The following is a 17786-nucleotide window of genomic DNA, read 5'->3' as shown; positions in this document are numbered from 1 at the left end:
CTTTTTTGTCTTAACTGCATTTTCCTTTATTATTTATTTAAATGTATAACCAGATTTTTTCTTTATAACAATTTATCAAAAAAAACTCTCTCTATATATTGCAGCTTCTATTCTACATATTAAAAAACCAGTAGTAGTTTATATTATAGTATTAATTGGATTCTTAATCTTTACTTCTAAGATGAACTTAATTAACTAATTTGCACTTCACTCTCCGACCAAGAAAACACAAGTAATTTCACCCAATCTCTCTGCTACTTCAACTAAAAAAATAAGGATAATGAGTTGGCTCCATTGTAATAGGGATCTATGAAGAATTGAAAGTGAACATTTTTTGTCATAAGAACCTTTTATAATCTACCAATATAAGTCTACGGAAAGACTAAGTATAATGAAAGTGAAGATTTTTTTAAGGAGTGTGAAAACATAATTTTTTCCACCAGTTTACCTTGCCAATATATTGACTGCAGAAGTTTTTATACATTATGGACATACATTATTGTATCTGGTCTTACCTGATCCATTTTTCAGATACCCATTTGCATCAACAGTTGTATACATGATATAAGGTCCAGGTTGATTCACTCCAAAGGGCTGCAATAGAAAAAAAATAGTTAAGGCTTGGAAAGTAAGTGAATTATTGGAAGTTTCAGGCAAATCTCTTTCAAAGCAAAAAATTCTTACACAGATGACAGTTACCTAGAGACCCCTTTCATAAACAGATAGCACATCAAAAGAAAGCCTGTTGTTTCCTAGGATCTTAGTGTTAAAAAATAATACACAAACAAAAAGAAAAACTGATTAGTAGAAAATTCTTAAGACTTTAAATGATTTAATAGTTGCATTTATTTAGTTCATTATTTAACTGGGTATTTCTAAGATCAAATATTCTGTTGAATATAGCATTGCTCTTTCTCTCCAGGGAGGGATTGGACATGGTTTACATTTTCCCACTAAAATACCAACATAAATAAAATCCATCCACAATAATTACAATAGAATAAAAAATACTGATGATTAGTTCTACCACATTTAAACTCCTGCACATTTAGAGAATACATTATTTTTCATTTAAGAAAAATCTGATGGATTGACAATGCCTCGATTACAATGGTGAGATTTATCTCTATTTCCTATTTCTGGAACATTCCTCAAACCTTGAATAAAATGACATACTCCTTCTCTTTAGAAACCAAGGCTAATTAAATAGAACATAAAGAAACCAAGGATTGCAATGGACATCCTAAGATGACAGAATGTTTAAGAAATGCTTTAAGTTCTTTTGAATATTTTTCACAGCATCAAAATTCTACTGATCTTCCCAGAAAAGTACAGAAAAGTTAATAATGACATTTAGATAGGTTACTGATGCTTTAAAAATGATTTTTCTCTAGGATGATAAGAAGTAATATGATTTCATCATCACAATTGCCTGACTGATATTTTAAGATCTTTAGAAGTCCATATGCTTCCAATGGCTATGAGAAAATAGGTTGCTATAAGGATGGAATTACTCATAAGACATTACTAATTGATTAGATGATTCATGAATAAATCACACAAATATGCAAAATAAACTTATTAAGAAACATTTTTATGTGGAAAGATGAATATTACACTTTGTACTACACACTACTTTCATGACAGAATTAGCAAAATGTATCTACATTCTTATTTTGCAGATGGGCAAGGAAAAGCATTGTTCTCTCTCCTACGTGTATTCAGTTAAAAAAAAATCAGGTCAGCATGTGTCTGATAGAGTCCTAAAGCTGAAGTTCACCTATCATCATGAACCAGTCATTCTGATATTTGAAGACAAGGTCTAGAGATCCTGATCCAGTTCCTCTACACAGTGGTTCTCAAAGCATGTTACAGGGAAACCCTGGGGGTCCCAGAACACCTTCAGAAGGTCACATTAGGTAAAAACTATTTTCATAATAATATTAAGACATTATTTGCATTTTACACAGTGTTAACATTTGTATTAATAGAGCAAAAGCAAAGATGTGGGTAATTAGCAGTGGCACCAAACAACGGATATTCAGACTTGGGTATTTAGCTAACATTTTCTTGAAAATGGACAAAGTGAGTCTATCACTTTCAGAAAACCAAATGAAAATGATAAAATTTGAGCTTCTAAGTGAATATTATAATTTTGAAAAACTTGCATCTGCCACTGTGAGCCTGATATCTTTCCAATACTTAAGAAACTTATGATGCAATCAGTGGTAATATTAACAAATATTATTTAAAAATATTGTACAATAAAATGTGTTAACATGAGGAAGATCTGCATAACTCAGTAAACCAAAATTTCCAAAATTACCAATGCATGATAGTACAAAACCATTCATGGGTGAAAGATCCATCTAAAGTGCAAGGTAGACAAATACATCTTAGTGTAACAGAGTAGTGTAGAATCACTTCTGGAATGGTTAGTAAGGACCTCAAAAAAATCTGCTCCTCAGTAAAAGCAATGAGAATACTGGCAGAAAGTTGTTGAAATCAACTTTTTCAGAACTTTGCAAAAATCCAAGGAGCACTGATTTAAGAAAAATGCTGAATTTTGGTAAGAACAATTACCTCTGTTGTGTTTTAAATTGCCTTATTTCCATGTCTCTCTCCCCAGCGCTGAAGTAGCCTTGAAAACCAACAGCTTTGCAACTAAGGTAGCTCTGAAAATGAAGAGCCTACCAGGTACTGGAGGGGGCAGAACAGGTTTAGAGCTCCCCAGATATCCATTCCCCGAGAAATGTCACTATAGGACCTTTCCGGAAGCTCCCTGAAAAGCTCTATTCTCAGGGTGTGTCTTTTTTTAATGGACTGAGAGCTTGCTCTGTGTGAACAAGCTCCATCACTGTAAAGTTTCTTGAAAAGAATCATCAGCAATTGTTTAACATTGCAGTTGCCTGGGGCAGTGATTATCAGTGGGGGTCATTAATGAGAGGTTGACCAAATCTTAAAAGGAAAAACGGAAATGAGATATTCATAGGGGACTCTAAAAAGCTCTGACTTATTTCTGGGAATCTAGAAGTTCATGAACATATGCAGCACTATGTTTGTGCCCCAGAAAGACTGGAGAAGGGCCTGACCTCTCATTTAAGGAAATATCTGGCCATCACGGCTGGCCATTAAGCTGAGTGGCAACTTCAGTGGCCACACACAACAAAGAATGAAGACTACAGTATTAGTCTGGGAAAGTTACTGAACAAACAGCAGTAAGAGCAAAAACCACAAACCCAGGCAATGGGAGAAATCTGGGAAGATTTCTGGAGTTGATATATAGTTAAAAATGTCCAGTTTTCAATAAAAAAAATTATGACATGCAAAGACACAGTATGGCTCATACATCGGGGAAAAAAACAGTCAAAATAACTGCCTCCAAGGAAGCATAGATGTTAGATTTATTAGGTAAAGACTTTAAATCTGCTATAATAAACATGTTCACCAGTCTGGGCAATATGGGGAGGCCTTGTCTTCATGAAAAGTTAAAAAAATTAGCTGGGCGTGGTGGCAAGTGTCTGTGGTCCCAGCTACTCAGGAGGCTGAGGTGGGAGGATTGCTTGAGCCTGGGAGGTTGAGGCTGTAGTGAGCCATGACTGCACTACTGCACTCTAGCCTGGGCAACAGAGTGAGACCCTGTCAAAAAAGAAGACTGTTCAAAGAATTAAAGGAAAGGAAATCATGTCTAAATAACTGAAGAAAATTATGAGAACACTGTCTCACCACAGTATCAATAAAGATAAATCACAAAATAGAACAAAACTGAAATTCTACAGTACAATAACTGAAATGAAAAATTAACTAGCGAGGCTCAATAGAAGATTTAAACTGGCAGAAGAAATAATCAGCAAAATTGAAGACATGTCAATTCATATTATCTAGTCTGAAGGACAGAAAAAAAGGGAATAAAAAAATGAACAGAGCCTCTGAGACATATGGAGCACCATTAAGAATACCAACAATAATGGGAGTCCCAGAAGAGAGGAAAGAGGTAGAAATAATGTGACGCAATAATGGCTAAAACCACCTAAATTTAATGCAACATTAACCTGTACACCCAAAAAGCTCAATGAACGCCAAGTAGGGTAAACTCAAAGAGATCCACGCCAAGATACATCACAATCAAACCCTACCTATCATATCATAGTTAACATTTTGAAAGCCAAAGAGTGAATGTTGAAAGCAGCAAGAGACAAGCAATTCATCATGGACAAGGTATCCTCAGAAGCATTAACAGCTCAATTCTCATCAGAAACCCAGGAGGCTAAAAGGCAATAGGATGACAAATTCAAAGTGTTAAAAGAAAAAGACTGTCAGCCAAGAAGTCTAAAATCCAGCAAAAATATCCTTCAAAAATGAACAGGAAATTAACATATTGCCAGATAAAACCAGAAAGAACTTGTTATTAGCACACCTGACTTGTAGAAAATACTACAGGGAATTCTGGCTGATCTGAAAGGACACTAGACAGTAACTTGAATCCACACAAATAAATAAAGAGTACTGTTAAAGGTAACTGTAAATATTCTGTGAAGACAAAGTTGGGGGGAAAAAAAAAGGAACTGTAGGTAAATATGGTATAAATACATTTTTGTCTGCAGCTCTTTTCTTCTACCTGATATAAAAAGACTATTGCTTGAAACAATAATTCTAAAACCACCTTGTTGGTCTCATAATGCTTGAAGATGTAATTTGTATGACAATAATAGTACAAATTGAGATATGTTAGAGCAAAGTTTTTATCAGCTACTAAAATTAAGCTGGAATTAATATGAACTAGAGTGTTTCTAAGTTACGATGTTAATTGTAATCCTGAGAGCAACTACTAACAAAATAACTTTTTTTGTGTGTGTGTGAGACCGAGTCTTGTTCTGTCACCCAGGCTGGAGTGCAGCAGCTCGACCTCGGCTCACTGCAACCTCCGTCTCCTGGATTCAAGCAATTCTTCTGCCTCAGCCTCCCGAGTAACTGAGACTACAGGTGCGTGAGACCATGCCCAGCGAATTTTTTTTTGCATTTTTGATAGAGATGGGATTTCACCATATTGGCCAGGCTGGTCTCGTACTCCCGACCTCCTGATCTGCCTGCCTCAGACTCCCAACCAAAGTGCTGGGATTACATGCATGAGCCACCGCACCCAGCCCAAAATAACTTTTTAAAAATAGAGTGAGGCCGGGTGCAGTCTCTACCAAAAATACAAAAATTAGCCGGGCATGGTGGTGCATGCCTGTAGTCCCAGCTACTCAGGAGGCTGAAGCAAGAGAATCACTTGAGCCCAGGAGGTGGAGGTTGCAGCAAGCCTAGGTCATGCCACTGTACTCCAGCCTGGGCAACAGAGTGAGACTCCATCTCAAAATAAATAAACAATAAATAAATAAAATAAAATAAAATAAAATATAAAAATAGAGTGAAAGAAACAACAAAAGAATTAAAATCATATCCTGGAAAATCATATCCTAGAAAATGCATAGTATAAAAGGATGCAGTAATGGTGGTATTGAGGAACCAAGAAAATATGACATATAGAAAACAAAAAAATGACAGCCATAATCTGCCTTATCACTAATTTCATTTAATATAAACGAGTTAAATGCTCCTATCAAAAAGGCAAAGATTAACCAAATGGATAGAACAATATAACGAACTATATTCCACCTATGTTATATACACGTTAGATTCATAGAGAACAGATAGGCTGAAAGTAAAAGCATGGAAAGGTATACCATGGAAAAAGAAACCAAATGAGAAACGGAATGGCTATACTGATATCAGACCAAATACACCTTAACTTAATACAAATTGTTTCTAGACACAATAAAAGACATTGTATAATGATAAAAGGGTCAATCCATCAAGAAGACATAACAATTATAAGCATGTATGCACCTAACCAGCAGAGCCCCAAAGAATTTGAGGGAGAAACAGATAATTCAACAATAATAGTTGAAAACTTCAGTATACTCGTTTTAATAATGGATAGAAAAACCAGATAGAGGATCAACAGGAAAAAAAAAAGATGTGAACAACGCTGTAAACCAACTAGACCTAACAGACATGTAGAGAACACTGCATCCAACTCTAGCAGAGTACATATGCTTCTCAAACACACATGGAATGTTCTCCAGGAGAGACCTGGAGAACATAAAACAAGGTTTATGTTTTATGGCATGCGAGAGCATAAAACAAGCTTTAGTAGATATAAAAGCATTGAAATTGTACAAATGATATTCTCTGATTACAACAGAATTAGAAATCAACAACAGAAGGAAATATGTGGAAATTAAACAATATTTTAATAAACAAATACCAATGAGTACCATAACAAAGTAGGAACAATTCATTGATAAAGTTTCAAAATCCACATTGCAATCAACCTTAAGAAACTGTCACTTGATGACTTCTTGGTATATATCGATTATCTGAATAGGATATTAAAACACTCCCTTTTATTTTTTTATTTTTGAGGCGGAGTCTCACTCTGTCACCCAGGCTGGAGTGCAGTGGCGCAACCTCGGCTCACTGGAAGCTTTGCCTCCCGGGTTCAGGCCACTCTGCTGCCTCAGCCTCCCGAGTAGCTGGGACTACAGGTGCCCGCCACTACACCTGGCTAATTTTTTGCATTTTTAGTAGAGACTTGGTTTCACCATGTTAGCCAGGATGGTCTCGATCTCCTGACCTCGTGATCCACCCGCCTCAGCCTCCCAAAGTGCTGGGATTACAGGTGTGAGCCCCCGCACCCGGCCCAACACTCCCTTTTCTATTACATAGTTATGTGAGGCTGAATTTTTTTCATCTATTTCAACCAAGGCAACATACCACAAAAATCTGAATGTAAAAGGAGGTAAGGGAACATGCTATCTTCTATTACACTAAGCATTAAAGAGATTTAAAATAACATAAAGCAATGCCTCTCTTTTCCCTAATATTTTAATATGAAAAATATAGTGTTTTAAAAAATAAAATAGGTTATGTTAATATAATGGGTTATCTTTTAAAAACAGTATCATTTAAAATTATTTCAGTTTTAATTTCAAATAAAGTAATGTCAGTAGATGTATCTCACATAAAGAAAAGCTCTTCGGGGTCCACAGACCAAGAAGTTTGAGAATTGCTCTTCTACACCATCTGTATAATGAACACTTCAATTCCCAATTTTCTTTCCCAACTGAAATGATACAACTGATACCTGGACCTATAAGTCTTCTGGTTTCTTATCCCATATGTCATAGCATTGAGCTTCATTTTTTTCTTCTAAAATAGTGCAATTTACCTCCATATGAATGTTTAATACAAAATATACTAAAAATAGCTATGCTCATAGAAAATGCCAAGAGATCTGGAATAATTTTTACTTTGTGTTTCTTCTATACAATAAAGGTACAAGGAGTATTGCTGTATCTTTCATACCTTTTACATAGTTGGGTTATATTAGGGTGTCCTTTTAAAGTCACATCTGATGCTTGTTCGAAAGAATTCAGGGAAGTTAAATTTAGACATATTAGTGATGGTTCAATTTTTCATACTATCAGTAAAAAAAGACTATCATTGGCACCCTTTTTCTCATTCTAGGATGTGTCACACTGATGTAATGCAGTTTAGGTGTTGTATCATATAGATTCTTTCTAACTAACCTCATCTCTTGTGTGCCTACTATCATATAAAATTGGGGTTGGAATACCTCTGTTTTCTTTAGAGACTTTTTAAGTAAGCCAAATCTTGGTGGTTTCTATGTTAGTGTCAATTATCTGATTACCTAAGGGTTTGTTTCAAGGTCTTGGGCTCCTACAATGGAGTGCAAATAATACTTTAAATCATTGGCTCTGGATGATGAAATAAAAATGGAAAAACATATAAAAGATATTGTATTAGGTATAATCAATAATTAGGTATTATATGATATAAATTCATGATTCTAAAATATTAGAAAAATAGCTGACTTATAGAATGGACTTGACTTTTCTCAAGGGTAATTTTTAAAAATCCTGTTTATTTTTTAAGTGACCATTCACTGGCATTTGTCTTTATCTTCATTAACATTAGCTGCAATGCTCAATTTAGTTTAATATTGAAAATTTTATATTGTTTCTTACTCATTTCTTTAAGACATTAAATCAAATATCATTTCCTTTAATTCTGGTTATTTTCCTATGAAAACTACAAGATATTTTCCCTCTGACTAAGGTAAGTAAAGGACTGTAAAAAGGCATATTATATGCAGAAAATATCTGTATCATCATTTTTCTATCTTTGGTACAGGAAGCATGATATTACCACTGTCAGGAGTGACAAAAGAAAGGCAAACAGAATTAAGGAGTGAGTAATATTTTAAGGAATGTCAAATAAATCAGTTATAATCAATAAATACTGGTTGAAGTAATGCCTGCTATACTTTAAAGCATGGTAAAACTGTACCAAGTCAGATCATTCACTTCACTAAAATAAAGATAAGAGGGTTTTTTTTTTTTTTTTAAAAAAAAGACAAGCTCTCACTCTGTTGCCCAGGCTGGAGCCCAGTGGTGCGATCACAGCTCACTACAGCCTTGACCTGTGCTCAGGTGATCCTCCCACCTCAGCCTCCTGAGTACCTGGGATTACAGGCGTGTGCCACCATATGCAGCTAATGTAAAACATTTTTATTCTGTAGAGACAGGATCTCACTATGTTGCCCAGGCTAGTCAGACTAGTCTCGACCTCCTGGGTTCAGGCAGTCTTCTGCCTCAGCCTCCCAAAGTGCTGGGATTACAGGTGTAAGCCACGGCGTCTGACCCAAAGATAAATGTACTTGGCCTGTGCTTTGTCAGAATGTTCCTAAATAGAATAGGTAAAAGCCTGAGACCCCTTCTGATTGAAAAGATGAAAAAGTTAAAGTCACCTTGTTCTGTTGCATATATTAAAAATTAATTGTTGTAACAACGGAAAGAATTGTGTTTCATTAGGAGATATTTCTGTGAGCATTAATAGGGAATGTTTTTCCTTTGCATCAGAGCTTTTCCAGAATGCATTTCTCCTGTAAATAGCTTGTAATTTATTTTTCAAGTTTTCATACTTAACAGTGAATATGCTACTGGGGTGAGAGATGCGATGGTAAACTTATCAACGAGGGCCCATTAAAAAGCAAACCAAATTCTAGAGAAAGCTCATTTATTCATACCTCAAATATTTATTATGTAACTATGTGTCAGGCACTGTGCTGGGGAGTAAAGACTGAATAATCAATAAGACACAATGCTGAAGGGACTTAACACAGATACTCACCCACTTTAAACTATAATAAGTGACAGTAGCAGGACTAGGCATAGGGTGCTAAGAAGCAATAGAAGGTGCATCCAATTCTGTGTCAAAGGGAAGCCAGCGAATTCTTTCTTGGAGGAAATGTTGTCTGAGTGCCAACTCGAAGGTCACACAGAGCAAACTAGGAGAAGGTGAAGAAGACAAGGCTTCGGTACAGAGGCAGGTGTAGGAGCAGGAGGTGATAGAGGTGACAGAACACAGCGCTTCAGGGAGCTGATTATAGAGTTGTGGGGTGGGGCGTGAGGAAAAACTGCAAGAGATAAGGCTAAAGGGGTAAACCAGGGCTCTATCTCAGGAAGCTAGATTTAGATAATCTCTCAAGGGTACAGGGGAGCCACTGAAGGTTTGTGCTTTAGAAAGATCACTATTGTAGTATGTTTTTGAAGGATAGCTTAGGTAACTGCAGCAGTCAGGAAAAAAAAAAAAAAAAAGGCCTGAAATACAGTAACAGGACAGAGAGAAGGGACAGTTGTGAGGAAAGAATGATAATCTAGTAGATTTGGGGGACAAGGGAAAGGAAAAAGTGAGCCAGGGAACATGGGAAGAGGACTGGGTTTTGGGGGTGGGGAACGTTAGATTTCAGGGTCCTTCCTTGTAAGTGACTCAGATACAAAGGTCTGATATTCAGAAGAGTGGTTGACATCATTTAAAGAGTTTAGAGTAGTCCCTGCTCATGTGCGGTTTTGTGTCCTGTGGTTTCAGTTACTCATTGTACAATACCATAATGTATTTTGAGAGAGAAATATTCACGTAACTTTTATTACAGTATATTGTTACAACTGTTCTATTTTATTATCAGTTATTATTGTTGTTAATCTCTTACTGTGCCTAATTTCTGAACTAAGCTTTATCATAGGTACGTATGTGTAGGAAAAACAAAGTGCATAGGGTTCAGTACTATCCAAGGTTGCAGACACCCACTGGGGATCTTGGAATGCGTCTTTGTGGATAACGGGGGACTATTGTATATACAGTGAGAAGAGAATCTAGGATGGAACCTGAAAATCACCAACATTTAAAAGATAGGCAGAAGAGAAGTCCATAAAGAAACCTGGAAGAATGGCCAGACAGGTAGGAGGAGAGCTGGGAAGAAAGAGCATGAAGGCAGCTGAGAAAAGGGAGTGTTCCTATAAGTGTTGGCAGTATCACCATGCAGCTGCAGTGGCATAAGCTCAAAGGCTAGACGATAACAGTGGGTTAAGGATACTGAGGTAAGGAATTTGAGAGATCCAAATGCAGGCCACTCAAGCAGTTTGGCTGAGAAAAGAAAACAGAGATGGGTAGTAGCTGGAGGGGATGTGGGTTTCAGAAGGTACATATGTATACATGTACAGATAAGAGACTTAGACATCCTTAATTGCTGAAGGAAAGACACCAGCAGACAAGTGGAGGCCGGATACATAGGCCAAATAAACAGTGGAACAAGGCCCATAAGGTTCCTGGAGAGGAGGCAGGTGTGACCTCACAGCACAGCTGGCGCACTGGTTTTCAGTTAAGAGGAAAAGCAATGAGAATGGGTGTGGAGGAAGGGATTATATTTAGTGCTGCAGAGGTCAACCGACAAATTGTTATTATTATTACTATTATTTTCGGGATGGAGTCTCACTCTGTAGACCAGGCTGGAGTGCAGTGGCACAATCTGGGCTCAGTGTAAGCTCCGTCTCCTGGGTTCACGCCATTCTCTTGCTTCAGCCTCCTGAGTAGCTGGGACCACAGGTGCACGCCACCACACCCGGATAAGTTTTTGTATTTTTAGTAGAGACGGGGTTTCACCGTGTTAGCCAGGATGGTCTTGATCTCCTGACCTTGTGATCTGCCCGCCTCAGCCTCCCAAAGTGTTGGGATTACAGGCGTGAGCCACCGTGCCCAGCCCAAGTGACAAATTATTAAACACCAGGCCCTCTGTTAGTTTCTAGGATATACTGGCAAGAAAAAGAGATACTGTTTTCTGCCCCCATGGAGCTCTGTCAAAGGAATGTGCACAGAGTCTTTTTGAATATGGGGAAGTCAAAGACTACTTTTAAACCATCTGCTCTCCAAGGGGAAAAGTACTTATCTGCCTGCTTCTAGATTCATAATCCACAAAGTGGAAAAAGTCACTAGGCTTTGGTGAAAAGAATTACCAAGTTACAGAGAAAAATGCCATTATCTCCACTGACATTGTGAAAAGTCAGAGTACACCTTACACTAGGATTAAAAGATTTCAAAAATTAGTTGGATATTTGAAGGAAAAAAAAATCAGAAAACAGGAATATAAATACTCTTTTGAGTCCCAGATATTTATGGTAGCACTCACTAATAATACTGATATTTATCATATCCATATTTCACAAATGTGTGATGTTTAAAAAGATTTACACAGTAAGAAAAAGTCAAGAAGTCTACTATACCTCTAGTCATACCTGAAACACAAATGGAATACCAACATTTCTCAAAACATTTGGAACTTACTATCCCTACCAGTACAGGGATATTATAGAGGCAGGGGTATAAACAATAACATTGACAAATAATAGCAGCTAAACTTTTTGAGTGTTGATTGTGTATTAGGGCCTCCTATGGTCTATCTACATTAATTCCTCTAATTTTAACAATAACCTTAAGGTAGTGTGATAGGCAGAATAATGGTGCTCCAAAGATGTCCATGTCCTAATTTCCAGAGCCTGCTGAATATACTGCCAAAAAGGACTTAGCAGATGTAATTAAAGATCTCAAGATAGGGAGAGTATCTTGCAATATCCAGGTGGGGCTAACGTAATCACAAGGCTCCCCATAGGAGAAAGAGGAAGGCAGTATGGGTTAGTGTCAGTGATTTGAAGATGCAACACTGCTGGCTTTGGGTATGGAGGAAAGGGCCATGAGCCAAGGAAGATATGCAGCCTCAAGAACCTGGAAAAGGTAAGGGGATGTATTCTCCCCAAAACCTCCAAAAAGGAATGTAGGCTTGCTGACAACTTGATTGTGGTTCAGTGAAACATGGTTCAGGCTTCCAACCTCTAGAATTGTAAGAGAAAAAATCTGTGTTGTGTTAAGCCACTAAGTTTATGTTAATTTGTTACAGCAGTGATAGGAAACTTACACAGGTTAGTTTTACAGACATGGAGAATGAGGCTTAACAGAAGTGAAATAACTTCTCCAAAATTACTGTAGATAGTTGAAGAGATTTGCATTTTATGAATTATTTTCTTTTTTGAAGTAGGAGGGAAGGTTAACTACTGAGAACTGGAAACTGGGAAAGTAGAAAGGGTATTAAATAGTTCTTATGAAGAAAGAGAACTTCTGGTATGACAAGTAAAATGTGTATTTACAACACACGGAAGTATTTAGAGATGATGGATTAGCCTTAAAGTACTCTAGAGGGAGGAGTGGGTGGGATAGGTAGTAGGTGGTGATATGGGTGAAATAAAATTGGGCATATAATGATATTGTTGAAATTGGGTATGGGCACAAGAATTTTATGTATTTGTTCTGTTTTTTTTTTCTTTTTTCTTTTTTGACAGTCTTACTCTGTTGCCTAGGCTGCAGTGCAGTGGTGTGATCATGGCTCACTGTAGCCTCTACCTCCCCAGGCTCAGGTGATTCTCCACCTCAGCCTCCCGGGTAGCTCGGGTACAGGTGCACACCACCACCCAGGTAATTTGTGTATTTTTTGTAGAGATGGGGTTTCAGCACGTTGCCCAGGCTGGTCTCAAACTCCTGGGCTCAAGTGATCCTCCTGCCTCGGCCTCCCAAAGTGCTGGGATTACAAGCACAAACCACTGTGCCCAGCCAAGGAGTTTTATTACACTAATTTATACTTTCATAGATGTTTACAAATTTTTAAAAAGTTAAAAAAATCAAGATAGAGAGCAATAAGTGACACACAGGAAGATACACTGATAAAAGCCAGGAAGTAAAATGGACAAAAACAAACTTCAAATAAAGCAAAACCAGTAACAATGCAAGGAGAGCTTCCAGTTTCTGGTCCGACATATAAAGTTCTTTAATGTTGTCACTCTAGTTCTCATAATAAGAAAAAAGCAAAGAAATAGAAAATCAACAACTTTTCTTAGATCTTTCAGAGAACTAAGGTCACAGGACAAACTGCTACTCTGCAAACTGGAGAGACAGACAGGTGGAAACAGAATCACAGCTTACAAGAAGCAGACGCCCAAGAGCAGAAGATCAAAGATGGAGCCAATACAGGTAAGAAGACTTAAATGAAAAACTGCTGGAGGCTCAGTGTAGACTAGCTTGAGTGTTCAAAACTCCAAGGGTTCAGGGCAGGGGGGAACCCACACACTTACATTTTTGTGAGTTTTACCTCCAGGAATTCAACCAGATTCTCATTGTGAAGACTGGAGAAAAACACCTTCATGTTTCCAGCAGCAGCATGAGAAGGTAACCATTCTGAAACATGCCCAGAGCTCTCTGTTCTCCCTAACAGCCTGCCTTCAAAGAAAACTTTTACTAGAGCTTAACTGACTTGGGTTTAACAAAAGCCTAACTGACCTGGGGAAAGGGAAATACTCAACTTCAGCTCCCTCTCATCTTCCTGTGTCACCTAAGAAGACAGGGAAGCTGAGAAGCACTTGTGAAGGTCACAGCCCAGGGACACAGGTTCACTAAAATAGTGAGAGACCTAATGACAAGATGACAGAACACTTTTTCTATCCCAGTACTTCATCAACTGGGCTCCTGTATAACAGGGAATTATAGTCCAAAGCACTGCAAACATTATCTTTCATTTTTGTTTTTGAAAGTATAAGTATAAAAAAACCTTTAATTATGTTAATTATGAGATTTTTAAACTGTATTACTGGAGAAAAGAGACCAAGTCTCCTCGTAATACTTTTCTTTTTTTCTTTTTCTTTTTTTTTTTAATTATACTTTAAGTTCTAGGGTACATGTGCACAACATGCAGGTTTGTTACATATGTATACTTGTGCCATGTTGGTGTGCTGCACCCATCAACTCGTCAGCACCCATCAACTCATCATTTACATCAGGTATAACTCCCAATGCCATCCCTCCCCTGTCCCCCCTCCCCATAATAGGCCCCAGTGTGTGACGTTCCCCTTCCAGAGTCCAGGTGATCTCATTGTTCAATTTCCACCTATGAGTGAGAACATGCGGTGTTTGGTTTTCTGTTCTTGCGATAGTTTGCTGAGAATGATGGTTTCCAGCTGCATCCAAGTCCCTACAAAGGACATGAACTCATCGTTTTTTATGGCTGCATAGTATTCCATGGTGTATATGTGCCACATTTTCTTAATCCAGTCTGTCACTGGACATTTGGGTTGATTCCAAGTCTTTGCTATTGTGAATAGTGCCGCAATAAACATACGTGTGCATGTGTCTTTATAGCAGCATGATTTATAATCCTTTGGGTATACACCCAGTAATGGGATGGCTGGGTCATATGGTACTTCTAGTTCTAGATCCTTGAGGAATTGCCATACTGTTTTCCACAATGGTTGAACCAGTTTACAATCCCACCAACAGTGTAAAAGTGTTCCTATTTCTCCACATCCTCTCCGGCACCTGTTGTTTCCTGACTTTTTAATGATTGCCATTCTAACTGGTGTGAGATGGTATCTCATTGTGGTTTTGATTTGCATTTCTCTGATGGCCAGTGATGAACCTACAAAGAACTCAAACAAATTTACAAGGAAAAAACAACCCCATCAAAAAGTGGACAAAGGATATGAACAGACATTTCTCAAAAGAAGACATGCATACAGCCAACAGACACATGAAAAAATGCTCGTCATCACTGGCTATCTTTCATTTAAGAAGGAAACCGACAAACCAAAGGAGACAAAAACAAGGACACTAGAGGAAATATTTGTCTCCAACACAACAGCTACTGCAAACAGTAAATACAGCCTAATTCCTAGTCAGATCAACCTTAAAACTTCCACAGTAAAGGTCTCTCTACCTTAGTTCCCTTCACTTAACACATCATATCCAGCTTTCAATAAAAAATTACAGGGCATGCTGAAAGGCAAAAGACAAAACAAAAAGTCCGAGGAGACAAAGCAAGTATCAAAACAAGACTCATATATAGCAGACGTTTTGGAATTATCAGACCAGGAATTTAAAGTAACTATGATTAACATGCTAAGGGTGCTAATGGAAACAATTAGACAACATACAAGAACAGATGGTTAATGTAAGCAGAGAGATGGAAACTAAGAATTAAAAGGAAATAGAAATAAAAAATACTGTAATAAATGAAGAATGCCTTATTGGACTCATTGATAGATTGGACATGACCTAAGAAAGAATCAGTTAAGCTTGAAGATGCCAAAGGTGTAAATACACATAGTAGGAATACAAGAAGAAGAAAGAGAGAAAGGCAAAAGAAGAAATATTTGAAGTAATAATGATTGAGCAATTTCCAAAATTCATGACAGACCTCAAGCCACAAAACCAGGAAGCTCAGAGAACACCAAGCAGGAGAAATATTGAAAAAATCTATACCCAAGCATATCATATTTGAACTGCAAAAAATAAAAAACAGAGAAAATCTTGAAAGAAGCCAGAAAAAAGAAATGGAAGAAAATATGACTGGGATTCCACATAAAACTGTGATATAATACAAAAAGTGCTCATGTGAGGTTGAAAACCATGAATTAGGGTGATATGGTTTGGCTGTGTCCCCACCCAAATCTCACCTTGAATTGTAATCCCCATAATCTCCACATGTCATGGGAGGGACCTGGTGGGAGGTAACTAAATCACGGGAGCGGTTTCCCCCATGGTGTTCTCGTGATAGTGAGTTCTCAGGAGATCTGATAGTTTTATATGCATCTGGCATTTTCCCTGCTGGCACTCATTCTCTCCCCTGCTGCCCTGTGAAGAGGTGCCTTCCACTATGATTGTAAGTTTCCTGAATCCTCCCCAGCCATGCAGAACTGTGAGTCAATTAAACCTCTTTTCTTTGTAAATTACCCAGTCATGGGTATGTCTTCATAGCAGCGTGAGAATGGACTAATACAGAGGGGGCCGTGCCAATATGCAGAGCTACAGGTTTTTCTTCAGAAATGCCCAGTATCTTAGGCATAGGAGGGAATAAGAGATAGCTGGACTAACCCAGGGCTGAAATTCTCCCAGGCAGGTACAGTGGAAAGTCAGTGCTTTATAGGAGTTCAAGGTACTGGCAGAAGTAATGTTGGTGTGTGGTAACTAAATAAGGAGGTGGGTAAAGACAATAGTGGGCTGATACAGGTTGAGAGACTAATGGTTTTAAAGTGGAACAGGTATAATTAGAGTAACAGAGTGGAAGAGCTGGAAAATAGGCTGTGGTCAGAGTTGGATAAATGAAATTAGGGTTTCAGAAGTGAAACCATTCTGGTAGATTAGGTTCGGGCTATGGCCATGGGAGTGAATAGCTAAAACTGAATATGAATAAAACACTCTGAAGTTTTCAAAATGGAGATGAAGGAATATGGGTGGGATCGGTTCATGAGCGGAGTAATTTTTTCTTCTTTCTATACACCTGATAGTCTGCCTATCAGGTGTGACAGAACACATAACCAGCAGAAGAGCTATTCAACTCATGAATTAACTCAAGTGGAAGAGAATACTATATCGGATGTACATTTTCTCTCTGTTTCACACTGGGTCACATCCATTATAACACTTTTTACTATGATCTGATGTCAAAGGAATATGAAGAAGAACCACTTTTTCAAGAAGTAAATAATTTCACAAGTGGGCACACATTTGACATTTGTGATACTGGGTAAGTACACTGTGCATTTGTTTACATGCTGATAAAATTGTGATCTATCGTATCAGTAAAATATCAGAGAGAAGGAAAATGATATATGTGAAGGGCAGCTCAACACGATCTTAATTTCAAAGAAAGTCATAAATGAATTAATGGGAGGCAGATACATTATCTGCAGAAAAGCCTAAAGGTGCTGGGTGGTAAGGGTAGTCATTACAAAGGCAGCTCTGCATGTTGGACTTTACTTATGTGACTTTCCAAATGGTTCTGTTCACTGTAAGATAGAAGTGGCTTAATATTTTAAGATAAGGAGACAGGAAGCCTTATGGATCTTAGAAGTGTCACCTGCCTGGCCAGGTGCAGTGGCTCGCACCTGTAATCCCAGCATTTTGGGAGGCTGAGGTGGGCGGATCACGAGGTCAGAGACTGAGACCATCCTGGCTAACACGGTGAAACCCCGTCTCTACTAAAAATATAAAAAATTAGCCAGGCGTGGTGGCAGGTGCCTAGTAGTCCCAGCTACTAGGGAGGCTGAGGCAGGAGAATGGTGTGAACCCGGGAGGTGGAGCTTGCAGTGAGCCGAGATTGCGCCACTGTACTCCAGCCTGGGGGACAGAGTGAGACTCCATCTCACAAAAAAAAAAAAAAAAAGAAAAAAAAGAAGTGTCACCTACCTTGGCTATACAGCACTTACTATCAAACTTTCATCTAGAACTTGTAAGTAAAATCAGTGGTTTCAACTATAACTTTTTAAAGTTCTTTGCATGACCATGCA

The 17786-nt window shown here is 38.0% G+C and overlaps 1 protein-coding gene across 1 annotated transcript in view; it reads right to left on the bottom strand.

Annotated features, from left to right (window-relative positions):
- The window catches only part of LOC101018926 (T-cell immunomodulatory protein), a 202296-nt gene that overhangs the window by 50706 nt on the left and 133804 nt on the right, over window positions 1-17786 (bottom strand). The window contains exon 8 of the mRNA XM_031657927.1: window positions 516-594. Coding sequence (XP_031513787.1) covers window positions 516-594 — 79 coding nt within the window. The remainder of the gene's footprint in view (window positions 1-515; window positions 595-17786) is intronic.

Source organism: Papio anubis, chromosome 18 (assembly GCF_008728515.1).
Source record: "Papio anubis isolate 15944 chromosome 18, Panubis1.0, whole genome shotgun sequence".
NCBI lineage: Eukaryota > Metazoa > Chordata > Mammalia > Primates > Cercopithecidae > Papio > Papio anubis.
Note: the sequence above shows the minus strand (reverse complement) of the source record. Positions and strands in the feature narration are given on the sequence as shown.